The 14322-nt window shown below is 32.6% G+C and overlaps 1 protein-coding gene across 2 annotated transcripts in view; it reads left to right on the forward strand.

Annotated features, from left to right (window-relative positions):
• The window catches only part of l(2)34Fd (nucleolar protein 10 lethal (2) 34Fd), a 61199-nt gene that overhangs the window by 12084 nt on the left and 34793 nt on the right, over window positions 1-14322 (forward strand). For both annotated transcript variants that reach the window (XM_076511934.1, XM_076511935.1), the window contains exons 3-7: window positions 3668-3766; window positions 4003-4118; window positions 8998-9134; window positions 10628-10693; window positions 11436-11496. In XM_076511934.1, coding sequence (XP_076368049.1) covers window positions 3668-3766; window positions 4003-4118; window positions 8998-9134; window positions 10628-10693; window positions 11436-11496 — 479 coding nt within the window. The remainder of the gene's footprint in view (window positions 1-3667; window positions 3767-4002; window positions 4119-8997; window positions 9135-10627; window positions 10694-11435; window positions 11497-14322) is intronic.

Genomic DNA, 14322 nt, shown 5'->3' on the forward strand with positions numbered 1-14322 from the left:
GTGCCATAAAACACTAAATCAATCAATCATTTGCTTCCTCTCTGATGCTCTCCATTGTTCTCCTAAAGGGATTTTGATGGAAACTCCTTCCTTTCTTTTCTCCATGTTAATGCACTTGTACTTCTCTACCTTTTTCTTCCATACCTGGCTCCATTGTTATTGGAATATTTTAAGTTTAGACACTTTTTAACTCCTCTTTATTTACCCCACACAAATTTCCATGATTTAAGTTGGCCTTATTTCTATGTCAATTTTATTTTAGTGATCTCCTAGATTCATTGGAGTATTGTGTAGAGGCTGCAGACTTACCATTCCTACTTCACCACTCCTTTGTATCATCCAGCTCCTGTCTTCCATTCTTCTTCTTCCTCTCCCTTTTCTGTGCCTTCATCATAGATTTTGTTGATGAGTTGACATATTGCCCACTACTGACTCTCACACTGCCAGCAGTTTTGGTGACTGTCCATTGGGTACAGGACCTATTGATTCAAGATTGTTTAGGTTTGCCTCTCTTTGGTGCACCTTCACCTCAGATCCTTAGGTTTTTAAAGGATTGTTAGAATGATTCACTTCATTTTCTTGACCCTCATTCATTAGTTCCTCTTCTGTTCCCTTTTCTCTTCCTTGGGATCCCTTTTCCAGCCAGCATCTTTGTGGCAGTTCCATATCTTCTTTTCAAGAATGCTATTGAACTCATTGGTTACCCTATTTCAGGGTTCTATTCTTGGTTATTCAGTATCCCCAAAGAGACAGGCATTTGGCCATAGATCTTTCTAGTTTATCCTGCTTACACTTCTCACCTGTTCTTCCTACTTATGATGCATATGTTTTTGCCTCATCTCAAAGTGATTAATAAGGAGGGGATCTACAGTATATATACAGTACACTAGGGTGTTTTGCACTCTTATTGATGGAGAGTTGTCTCATGCTAATTTGCATGTTATAATGCAACTGTGAAAGTATGTGGGAGTGCAAGGCTAATGGTGAGTGAAAATTTGCCCACACTGAGGGCAGTAAAAGCTTATGTGAAAAGAGGTAAGCATCTATCAGAAATACATTTACTGGGTGAACAAATGTCAACATTTGTTGAGGAAAGCAATAGGATATTTCTTTTGTAATTTAAAATATATATATAATATTTAAAATTAAAAAAATATTTATAGAAAATTTAAATGTTAAATACATTAAAGAAAATGTGGCCAACCTCATTCACAACAATGTTGGGACTTGAAGTGTTGTATCTGTAACTACTTAGTTACTCAAATGTTTTACAATCAATCAAGAGAAATGAGTAATTGCAACTCACTTTATTTATTGGATAAATGAATATTTAGCCAAGGTGAAAACCAAGTAGCCTAAATTTTATGTCAAAGGAAATGAAAATTAGAATAACATCAATTTATTTTGTAAAATATAACTTTGATAATTGTGATTTTATTTTACAAATTTTGAATTTTTCAGAGAATGAATATGAATGAAAATGGTCTACTCAGATAATAGTGTTTTTAAATTAGCAAGTAATAATAATGTTTCAACTTCACACTTGTAGTAATATTTCACTTTTACAAAGGTATTTCAGTTATTTGTTTAAAAGTTAGTTATGAACAACGTAGTCAAATTTTTAGTATTTTTTACATGAAGGAAGATACTTTCACTGTAGTATTATAGATTAATCAATATTGATCATATATATATTATAAAATAACCTACAAAAAGTCAAAGTTAAAATATCAGTATATTGTGTTAGGCTATAATCCAGTTATTTAAAAGCTTGTGTATATTTATACCAATGTGGTTGATATGAAATTAAAAACCATTAATATCAAACATTTCAATTTTTTTTTAAAATAAAATTAAATAACTATAGTTATAATTATCTTTAAAAATAATATTAAAGAATTACTAAACAGGATGATTCTTTTCAATTTTTTTTTAAATGTTGTGATACAGTTATTACTTGTGTATTCACTTGTGTCTGACTTCCGTGATATGAAGAACATCTTGTTCAAAAAAGTTTTAAATTACAAATGAAGAAAAATAAATTCTTATAGCAAACCTGTGTTATTAGAGTTCTGAATATACTTCTCAATACTCATTATCAGGTTGTCTGGAAAAGGAAACTTGTCAATGTTCAACTGATGTTCATATTATTGTATTAGCATCAAAATAATTGGTAATTGGCTGAGGCTTTAACTGGATGGTTGTAGATTTTGGTTTTCTTGATTTCAAAAAAAACACCTCAAAAAGCTTTTATGGTAATCAGTTGATCATGTAAATTTTTTTCTTTTTCTGATACTTTATGGCAATTTAAGGACATCTAGCTGATTTTATTCATTACTGAAAAGAAAATTTGAGGTTCAGATGTGAACTTGCTCATACAGCATTAAAAATAGTTATTCATTTCTGAAAAAAAAAAAAAGTGAGAGGGTTTGGGCCTCCTTTTCCCTAGATCTGTGCTTAAAGAATACAGATATTAATTATTCTCAGAAATTTAGAGGGTCCAGATCTCTAGTTTTACCTGGATTTGTGCCTGCCAATGAAGCATTAAAAATATTTATTTATTTGGAAAAAAAAATTAGCAGAGGTGGCTAGTACCCTTTGACAACTCCTCTTGGTTTGTACATGCTTATACAGTATTAAATAACAATTATTAATTGCTGGAGAAAAAAGATGGTGAGGGCTCAAAACCCTTGGACCTTTATCCTAGGTCTATGTCATGCCTGTTTATACAATGTTAAAGAACATAGTTATGCAGTTATAAGTTAGAAATAAAACACAATGTAAAAAAAAACAACAACAGTAAATGTAACCATTATTTTTAATACTTAAATAGCCAAAAATTTGGTTGTGGGCAATGTTAGCCAGTTGTGTTTCCTCTGGTTAACAATTAAATATTAGTAACAGCAGCTGATAGCCTTGGTTGCTTTTCAATAACAAAAACAGGGTGAGTGAGCAAATTTTGTGACAATGGTAATTAAACCATAGACCCTCAAATCACAAGGCACCCTTTATTATGTAGCTTCGTAATGATGACATTTTAAATATCTTGATAGGTGGAATAATCCAAAATGGCAATAATCAGAAACCATAATTTTGATTAACTGAGTATCTCTTGGCTAAATTAGAAATCTTAATTTCAGTTAGTTGGTTATTTTTGTGACATTGATAGATAAATTAATTAGTTTACAACACTCATTGATATAATTACTGCTTACAGGTGATTGATTATATTGATTAATTGATGAAATCACTCAGTTGGATTTACCTGTGCATTTTTGTTCAACATAGTTAAATTTAGCAATATAGTACATGATGTAAGAACCAAAATTTGAGAAAGTGTTAAATCATTATGATATAGTAATTGTTTTTGGTTGAAATTGTTGTTTAACATTGTGTTTTGTAGCTTTTTATGAATTTCTAGATACTTACATGACCCCACTGATTTAGGCCATCTTATGAATGAAATGTGAATGAGTGTGCTTAAATATATATTTATATGTATGTGTCCTCCGCTGTGACAGCAGTAACTCTTCGGATTTACAATGCTAAAATCAGGGGTTCAATTCCCCTCGGTGGATGCGGCAGAATGGACATGGCCTTGCTTTAAGATAAACACATGTATGCATATATTATGCACCTTAAATGAAAATCACTCTATATTTATTAGACATTCGCCGTAGAATTGAACTCATCCAAGACTTTGAAATGCCAGGTGTTAGCACTTCTGTCAGAGTATCAGGTGATGGACAATATGTACTTGCTACAGGTAAGAAATTGCAACCTACCAGGATCATGTGTAATTATTTTTATAAGTACCTGTATCTCATTCTTACATATTCCTGTAGTTTCTAGTGAAATTTTAGTAAACTGTAGATAATAAATGTAAAACGTTTAATATTACCCTCTAAATCTAACATCATCTGAATGAAATACTTGAAACCATCTTCAATGCTTATAATGATTGTGTTTTAAAGATTGTAACTTTGCTTTCTTACTTTGTAGGGGTTTATAAACCAAGGGTGAGGTGTTATGATATCAATCAACTGTCCATGAAATTTGAGAGATGTTTTGACTCAGAAGTTGTATCATTTGAAATCCTTTCAGATGACTATTCAAAGGTTGTGTGTTTGATAACTTAAACTTGCATGCATTTCTGTATTTGTTGTACTTCTGAATTTAATTTATAGTACATATTGGAATTTGTGTGCTTTAGAAAGTTTCAGAGTATAAAAGTTGATAAAATCATTTATTGCCAAATTTGGAAATAAACTTAAATTTTATTTTTGCTACTGACTTACAAATAAAGTGTATAATTTTTTTTTTTTTTTTGCGGAAATTATTAATTTACATTTTCTAACTGTTTTCCGTGACTTAACTAGACCAATTTTGTTATCATTATAAATGTGTATAAAGATGTAGTGGTTTTATTTTTAACAAAATGTAAATTTTGAACATATAGAATTTTTATTAATTATTTGGTCACATTAAATTTATTGCTTTAAACAGCCTCAAATATTTTGTAAAAAATCCCAAAAGTAGTTTATTAAAGCTATGATGTTAGGTCTGAGAAAAAATGTTGGAACTGTCAGAAAACGTTTAAAGAAATGTTTTAAAAAATGTATGTTTCTTTGCTTGACTTTAAAAATAATTTGCAAAAGCATCTTGTATATTTCTGATACAATGTCTTACCTCATCTCACAAAATAGCTTTCCTCAATCAGTATTGCCCTTTATTGGTACAAATTTTTAAGTGCTTGCCTTCCACCTTCCACTTATATTCACATGTAAATGATTATGCAGCAACTTTCCACCACTAGGAATATGACACAACCTCTAACCAGTGCCTTCTCCATATTTGCACTCATTAACCACTCCTTGATTAGCAGTAGTCTTGTACAGATAGACATGGTTTGCTTCACTTCTTGTCAGGTGTTCAGAGGCAGTTGGTGGGGATCCATTCTGATAACTCTGTGGTAGTATATTATATTGCCAATCAAGAGATATGCTGTCACAATATCTTTGTTTCCATATGTTCAATCTCTCTGCTGGGCCCACAATCATCACATCAGATTGTTTGGATGTTCTGCATCTAGTTATGGATTGATTATTTAGACTTGGCAAGATTCTTCTGACAGAATGGGCATTGTGTGCTCATTGATGTTTACTGAACATAGATGCTGTTGACCCACATTTCAATGCCTCATGCTTTAGCTGTAGATGCTTTCTGTTAAAACTGGAAGTGATATTACTTATATGCATATCCTCCTATTCTTCTTCTTCCCAAGGTCCTTTCACTGTTTCAAACCATTCTGTGTTCCTAGTGGCTTAGTTTTGGCCTGCACAGATATGGTTTCAACTTCTGTGTAGGTTTTCAGTGTCTCCTTCTCTTCCATTTTCTTCATCTCCCACACTTCTTTACCAGCCTCAGTCAAATGTGCATCATTCTTCCATTCCAACCCTTTGGCTTCATGTGCGATTTTGTCTGGTCCTTTGCAAGATAGTCTGGAATTTTCAGACATGTTGACTCAATGATTTCTTATCCTGTACATCCTTCCTGCTTGGCAGTTTATGCATGTAAATGGTATGCTTTATTGCTGATCACATGACCTAGGATATCATTCTTCACTGCTTTCACTCTGATACTAGATTGCATTATTTACTTGGTTCTTCAATAGGGAACTGTCAGTTTCTTTGATTGCAGGTTATCAAGCCACATTATCTTGTGTTTTCAGATTTACTACATTTGCCTCCATTTTCCACTCTTTGGTGGTATTTTTATTTCATTTATATTCTCTTTCCTGTCTTCCTCACCCTGTATGTCTCCTGAATTGGAAACTCAGTGTTGTCCTCCAAGCTCTCACTCATCCTCAGTTTGTGCCTTTGTCTTCATGTTCCTTGTATCACCTTTCATTTAAATCTCTATTCCTCATATTATTGGCTTGAGGCCAGTGGTAATCAGAGATCTTTGCAATTGATGCTTGCTGTTCTATAGTTCCTTTGTTCTTCTCTTCTCTGACTGTTCATTTTTACCCAAGACTTCCAGTACTAGGGAGGATAATTCATTTTTTCTCTCATTTTATTCTTTTTCATTTCTCACTTTTATGTCTGTTATGGTCTGGACCACCTCCTGTGTCTGGCCCATGCTCTATGATGGTATCTGAATCCCACTGTTCCCTTCCATGGTTCACTTAACTGTTTGTTTATTCCATAGAATCCTTCTGTGTTCTGGGATCTCTGTTCTATAACCCTTACAAATTGGACTCACCAGTTAATTAGGCTGGTGTATTCTTCTCTTTTGCCTGTGGTTTGTCACCTTTTTACAGGTATCATCTTGTCAAATTTATTATCCCACCATGTCCCTGGTTGCCCATTTTTGTCTTCCTTTGGAAGTCATCATTGGGATCAGTATGTGGACCATTTCCTGCATAATGGGTTTTTGTTTATCTCCAGTTACCATTTTACCCACTGAAAAGTCATCATGACTGGTGTATAATGTGTTTTGTTATTTATTTATTTATTTATTTATAGGGGACCTTTTTTTGATAATGTATTGTGGATCCCACTTTGTGACAAGTAGTGACCACTGGTAGTTTTCTCTAGAAGTCTTTTGTTTCATAAATATGTTCATTCTAGATAGTACACTTATGAGTAAAGCAGACAGAGATTGCTACATTTCTTTGCTCTGTGGCATTAAGAATCATCCTACTGCATACCTGATGTAGAATTCCAGATGCTACTGAATGGTGATTGGTTGATTCCATTGATGTGATAGCTGGGTTTCTTGGTAACTCTTTACACTGTCTCTGGTAGTTCAGTCCTCTAGACTCTCCAGCATGTTTTTTCCTTCTTTCTTATAGTAGAGTATGGTATTTTTCACTTATCAATTCCTAGCCACTGGAGTGGTGGGCCATGGAGGCCTGTCCTCGTGTGTGATGCATCATACTGCTCAGTTGATAGTAGGACAGTGGGTGTTGATGGCAATTATCACTTCCTACTGCAGACCTGATGTACAATTCCAAATGCCACAAGAAGTTGGTTGTTGCACTATGCCATATATGAACATATGGCAGATTTTTTTCTCTCACCATATGCTGGTGTATCTATGGGCCTGATGTACATTTCCAGATTCTGCCAAGTTTTAATTGAAGCACTGTTTTATGTCAGAACTATATATATGTATATTGCAGTTTGTCCCTCAGGGTGAATTGTTTCTTCTACCTACCATATTCCTAATGTGGTTTCAAGGGGGGGTCAGTAGGTGGTGGAGATTGTCTAATTGATAAGTCCTCAATGTGTTCTAGATGGTGTTCTTCATCCTGTCATGTTCTGGATGAAACATGCCCAATGTTTCCAGGTTTGGACTTTAGATGCACTCCAAATTTGGAGTTCCTTTTCCTACCATCTGCTTGATGTCACTTTCTGGTACATCTGGTGTTGGTTGTAGTGGGATACAGTATGTATTCCCACTTGTGTACACTCTGATATTCTCTTCTTACTGTGAACTGGAAGAAACATACCCAATACTACCAGGTTTTGAACCAGAGATGTAATCCTGTTTGGGCTTTTCACCTGCCCAAGATTGAGAGATGAAAATTTTGGTTTTGGTACAGAAGCTTGTCTTCTTTACCAATTTCTGTTTTGAAGTGCAAATGTAGTTGATCCTCTGTTTTTTTGGGAACTGATGTACAATTCCAGGTGCTTTCAGGTGTTTGAGGCCATACTACCACTATGATCTGTCTTGCTCTAGCCACTTATCACTCAGGGGTCCCTTTAGTAGGTGATATATATTGTGGGGTTCATTCATGTTTTTTCACTTTATGTTTGTCATGCAGTCATGAAAGGATGAAGAGCATACTTGGAAGAGATGTGGTGTGGTATTTCACATAAATGTGATATTTCTTTGTTTTTGTTCCACACCTCATTGTCTCTCTTTGGGTTCTTCCTAAATGGAGATTCTTTTTTTATCAGCCCTCAACCAGTTCAGTGTGGGATTCTAGCTGTTTTTTGATCATAAGCAAAATGTTGCACAAAATTTAACATTTGCCTAAACTGGAAATGTACCTCCTCTTACATTTCCCACCCAGCTTCCCATTTTCCAGTGATATGCAGTATAAGTTCTATGACTAATTTTGAAAGTGATAAACAAGTCCAAATGGGGAAAGGGTACTGATTGCAATAGCTGCTGCATAATTATTTACGTGAGGATATGCAGAAATGGGAGGTGGATGGCTGGCAGTAAGCATTGAAAATTTTCACCAACAGATGCTAGTACTGATCAAGAAAAACTATTTGGTTAGTGGATGTTAGTATCTATTTGAAATACATCTTCAGTTTAGGAAAATGTTAACTTTTCTTTCTTTACTTACATCTGTGTACAGTAATTAAGAGTTTCCTTCAGGCAGTTACTTGTGACACACTTAATATTAGTTTGTACAGATTTAATTTTGCCAAATTTTCATATTGACTAAAAGACAACTTTAGAAGTCATGCTTCAAGTTTTATGCCTATTTTTAGCATGTTGGTCTACTTTTAATTGAAGTTTTTGTTATCAGTTCACACTTCAAGCTTTGTATAATAGACATTTTTTGATACACAATCATAGTGTCTACATGTGTATGCATTTTAATTTAGTTGGCAAAGTGAAAAGGATACAGTTACAGCTGCATGTTAATAAGCTGTATACTAAAATTACTGATTTTAAAGGTCTTTCTTTTTTTTAAATTACAGATTCAGTACAGTAAATATAAATCTGTTACAATTTTTAACTGTGTAATATGCTGCTGTAAACAATAATAATTTTTCTTTACCTGTTTTTAGATTGTAGTTTAGTAAAGAAGCTCAAGCCTTTGTGTATCAAAGTGTACATATATATATATCTATGCACATTTGAACTAAAGTCTTTGTTTTTGGAATATCCTCTTCAATAATCTTTTAGTTATGTCAATATAAGCCTCAGTAAGCACGTTAAATTTGAACTGATGCCATGTGTTTTCCACAGCTTGTATTTCTTCAGTGTGATCGGTACCTTGAGTTTCATGCAGCATATGGACGCTATCATAGAATAAGGATACCAAAGTTTGGGAGAGATATGGCTTATCATTATGCATCCTGTGACCTGTATTGTGTTGGAGCCAGGTACAATATGATGTATTTTAACTTTGATTGCACCATTAAATCACAAATAGAGGTACTAGAGCTTACATTATAATACAGGATAATGAAGCTGTACATATTGGTTGGATTTGAGCCTGGAAATTTCAAACAAGAATATATACCCACATTTCTGATGATATGATTTTATCATTTATATCAAAGCAAATCTTTGAATTGCATATTTGATAAGTTACATATTAAAGAGAAATTAAGTTTTCTTTGTGACTTAAATGGTTATTAGATAAGTAAATTTTGGGTATGACTAAAGACATGTTACTAAGTATGCCATATTACAGAACCTGTGTTTCCTGCTCTAGTAAGTTGTTTTGACCACATGTCATTCAGGTGTGGATCTGTTGATATGTATTGTATTTGTTGATCTATAAATAAAGAAGTTCTAAATTTCCTACAATTTTAAATTACTAAAATCTAATTCGTTTGAATAATTTTTTCGATTGAAAAAAAACAGTTAAAAAATCTACTAGATTACATTTTTAATGTTGTTGAACAATATTTTTGTTTTGCCAATTTTCAATCCATCTCAACTTTTGAAAGCCCTCGAATTTGTATTGGCTTTTAATTATTTATATGTATCATTTGAGAGTTTATTTGTTGGTCAGTTGTGGTACTGATTTGATGCCAAACGTGTGAGTGGAAAATGAAGGTTCATAGGATGTTTGCTTGGGGAAAATACTTTATTAAAAATAAAGAAATTAATACAGTTACTCTTTGTATTTTCAGTTTTGTGTTTGTTTGATACATTTATAAATATTTTACCTCAAAATTACTGAGTTGATCTTCAAGATCCAGTTGTCAGTGAGAGCATAATATTGATTTTAATATTAAAATTGTCATAAATATAACATTTTAGAAATAATTGTTTAGAATACTGTCAAGTAATTATGAAACCATCACATTATTTTGTGTTTTCCCTGTGTGATGTTCTACATAATTTATTTTTGTGTACAACAAAAAGGTATATATTATGATATCACTTTACACCAATAAGCTTAGGTTGATTGTACATCATATTTGTTGGTGTTTTTTTTTTTCATTTATTATATCTCTAAATGCAGAAAAGACATGGCTTTCAGTTGAAAAATCAAACATCTTATAAAATGCATGACTTGTCAATTCAACTAGTTATTTTGACATAACTATTAAAATTACTACTATATAGGGACAGTTTTATGAAATTAATTTATAACATAACTGCATTGTCTTTGTAATTTTTTCATTTTGAAGACTAGTATTAATGAGAGTCAGGAAGATTAAATACAATAGGGTTAACTTGTTTAGCAGTGTTGAAGGCAGCATCTTACAAGAAGTTCATCATCCTAGTTTTATAAAAAATGATGTTTGGTTACTAAAATCTGTGACAACTTGGTGCTGTTATTAAGAAACCTTGTTTTTAGATTATAAAGTTGTATATAAAAATGTATTTGAATTGTGGGCTCTATATCATTTTACTTTAGTTCTGAAGTTTATCGAATCAATTTGGAACAAGGAAGGTTTTTAAACTCGCTTCAGACTGATGCAAAGTAAGTGGTAATTATTGGATAAGAATGAATGTACATCGTCTGTATTTAATAGGGAGAACAGCAAGTAAAGGTTTTGATGTTATTAACATTAACATTCTTATTGAAATGTGTGCTGTGTTTACACAATTTGAATGTTTTAAAGGTTTTAATAGTGTTAAAGTTAAAAATTTTCTAATGTATAGTTTCCACACAATTTAAATGTTTTTACATTTAAGTAAACAGTGTGAAGAGTTGTCAAACGATATTAGAAATGATTTTGAGTTGAAGTTTTTTATTACATTTTAGGTGAGACTGAATCAAGTAAACTGGTATAAATCTGTGTTTGTGTAAGAATGTAATTATTCAGCATTGATCATTTTTCCAAATTGTTAAGACAAGTTGAGGCAGTTACAGTCACATATACATAATGTGTGTTTTCCAAAATGTTTAAGAATTTAATCCAGAAATAAAGATGTTTAACATACACTTATCTGCATTTTCTAAAAAAAGCTGTTTTCCTTGTATACTGTAAATAAGAGTTCAGACAGATAAATCTCCTATTCTTCCCAAATAAGTTTAGATTTCTTGTTTTAATCTATGTTAGTTTTGAAAGTTTAATGTTTTAAAAGTTATTGTAAAATAAATATAAGATTAAGGGTTATGCATTTGAGTATAGTTTAGTTTGTTGCTTAAGAACTTGAGCTTAATCACAGTTTGTGCATTTTCAAAATTATTTAATGTTTCACTTGACATTTTCTTGCAGCTCTCTTAGTGTTTGTAAAATAAATCCTGTTCATCATCTGTTTGTCTGTGGCACTAATGAGGTGAGAAATGGAGGCATTTAAATCAGTTCTGTAATTATTCAGTTATTGAATTGGTACTGATTTTTATTTTTTATTTTATTTAAAGATTATGACATTGAGTAGTAGAAATAGATATATACTACATATATGCAAATCTTTGTGAATACATTATCAAATAATGATCTCAGGCATAGCTCCTTAGTTCCAGTTTTTGAAATTGAGGTATTGTGATCCAGTTATTTTTTCATTTATTGGTTAGTAGCTGTATCATCCTGCATTTTTAAAGTGTTTGCTTTCCATTTGACCAGTTAATTTTATTTTACCTCTTTTTGTTGTGGGTTCAGTCAATTTGACCTAAAAATTATCACCAAATTGTCTTTCAGATTTTACACACTGACTTCTGACAAGTTTCACATATTTCCACAAAATTTCACAAGCTCTCAGAAAGCATTGAGTCATTTCTAGACAAAGAACCATAATTTTAATAAAAAAAAAAAAAAAAATTTTCTGTGAATATACAAAATCAATGTGTTGAGTGCTTTGAGTTCAAAATGATTTTCATATTGAGATTAAAAATACTTCATCTGAAAATTCTCATATTTAATTTGTATTCTCTAAAATACTTGAATGAATTTCAAACTTTTTTGAAGTAACATTTTGTATTTGATTTATTTTCTCTAACCTAATGCTATATGAGATTGGTCAATTTCACCAACCCTGTAACTACTATAAAAAAACAAAAAGAAAATATGTACATTTTTCTTTCTACATTTGTTTCTACTTAAAATGTTATTATTTTATTGCCTTTTGAACTGTGTTTAACTAGTATTCCTTCCACACAAATTGAAAATCACTTAGGGAATGTGTAGCTTACTTTACCCTATTGAATTATATAAAGCATAGGTTAATTATACAGTAAGAGCTGTTAATGTGTTTCCAGTGGGAATATTGTTTGGACGTAATATAATATGTTATTTAATAGATTAAAACTTTGGCCTTCTAATAATATAGTATTAAAAAAAAGAACTACTGACAATTAATGAAAGATAGGACGTGAGTGTGGCAAGAGGTGACTGATTTTTTTTTTTAGTTTATGGCTCTGTTACCAAATAAGATTGAAAGCTTCTGATACAATTACTTATCTCTTATAATACTTACAGATACTCTTGATTTGACTGCCCTCTATTGTGCAAATTCTGACTTGCCACTAGTTCTAAATTACCACTTAATTCCACATGTATACTTGGTGCTTCAGCTGTGTTTAAGCATGCAGGTGAGCAAGCAACAATCTTCCATCAATATGAGTGTGACACCTCCTCTTATTCCAGCTGACTTTCTCTATGCAGTTGAACTCAGTTATCCATTTTTCATCTAGCATGACAGGGTTAAGATCTACTGCTTAACTTCTGACTGCTTTTTTTCCTTTAGTATGCTTTGAAAATATTCAGTTATTGATATTTACATTTCAAAGTATTGTTTGTAAACAACTTTTAAGTTGGATTTCTTTATTTGATTGTGAGTTCTATTTCTCACTCAATTACCAATAGTCATTCGACATGTTTTCAATTCACAATTAACTATTATGGCTAGAATGGCTACTGACAGTGCTGGTATTCAACAGCTCATGGCAACAGTTGCAGATGAGGTGTTATCAGTGTAGGAAGTATCGACTGTACTTTGTTAGGAGATGGCTTCATACAGACTAAAGAATCTCTCGAAGTACAAGCAAATTTGCTATTGCCTACTGATTTTGATCATGATGATGTAGAATTGGACAAGTTCCTCACTCCCATTTCTTTGCTGTTCAGGCACATTTTCAGTCTGTTGAAGTATAAAGACTTCAATCACTAATTTTAGACTTGATATCACAGATATGCTGTGTTTTATCTTTCACCTATTTCATTTGATCTTCCTTATTAACTGTGGCACTTATTTCTAAATTTTTTATTTCCTCCTTCACCTGATATTGAGATCCATGTCAGTTGTCTTCCAGGAGAATTGTGTGTGGGAATTAGTATGCTGCACCCCCATGTACTGCAATAACTAATGTGCTTTTCATATCATTATTTAGCAAATCCTTTTTTAATGGATAACACTGGATTCACTTTTTCCCCCTGTGGTTCAAAATCCCAACACTTCAGGATGTTTTTCTCAAGCATAATTTGATGTCTCCACTTCTCCTTCACTACACTCCTTTGTTATTTGTTGTCCATTCACCTATTGTCTGAGGCTTGCCATTGTACTACTGAGGGTTTTTTTTGGCAGAAACTCATAACTTCCTACTCAACAACTTATCTAGACTGATTTCATCAATGTTTTTCTCTTCACATTTATCTCCTGTGTTGCTGGGATTTCTTGGGTTGGAATGCTTTGTTGTCATGTGCATCACCCTCCCAAGTTTCGTGCAAGATCTTTGATCAGCCCTTTTCTTCCAATCTGTTATCTTTGGTGGGCTTTCAGACACTTTAGAGTTCTGTTAAATCTGTCAAATTATATACTTTCTTAGCTTTCCTTGCTTCCCATTGTCACAACCTCCTCTTTGTTCTCTAGTTCCCATTTCTCATCCTCATCCTTCCTCTTCTTTTCCTGTACCACATCTACATGCTGTACTGTTATATACCTATGGCTTTTATGATGTCGGCATTGTTAATGATTCACATGTGAAATCTAGGCTCACTCATTTCTGGGTCATTTGAGTTTTGTTAGAAAGACTTTTTTTCCTCACACCTCCTGCTTCTTCCCCTGTCCAAGTTCCTTTTTCTTTCCTTAAGATTCTGTTTCCCACCAGTATTTTACATAAGCAGTTCAAGTCCTTCTCATCAAGAGTGCTATCAGACAGGTTCTTTC

The sequence above is a fragment of the Tachypleus tridentatus genome, chromosome 7, assembly GCF_004210375.1.
Source record: "Tachypleus tridentatus isolate NWPU-2018 chromosome 7, ASM421037v1, whole genome shotgun sequence".
Taxonomy (NCBI): Eukaryota; Metazoa; Arthropoda; class Merostomata; order Xiphosura; family Limulidae; genus Tachypleus; species Tachypleus tridentatus.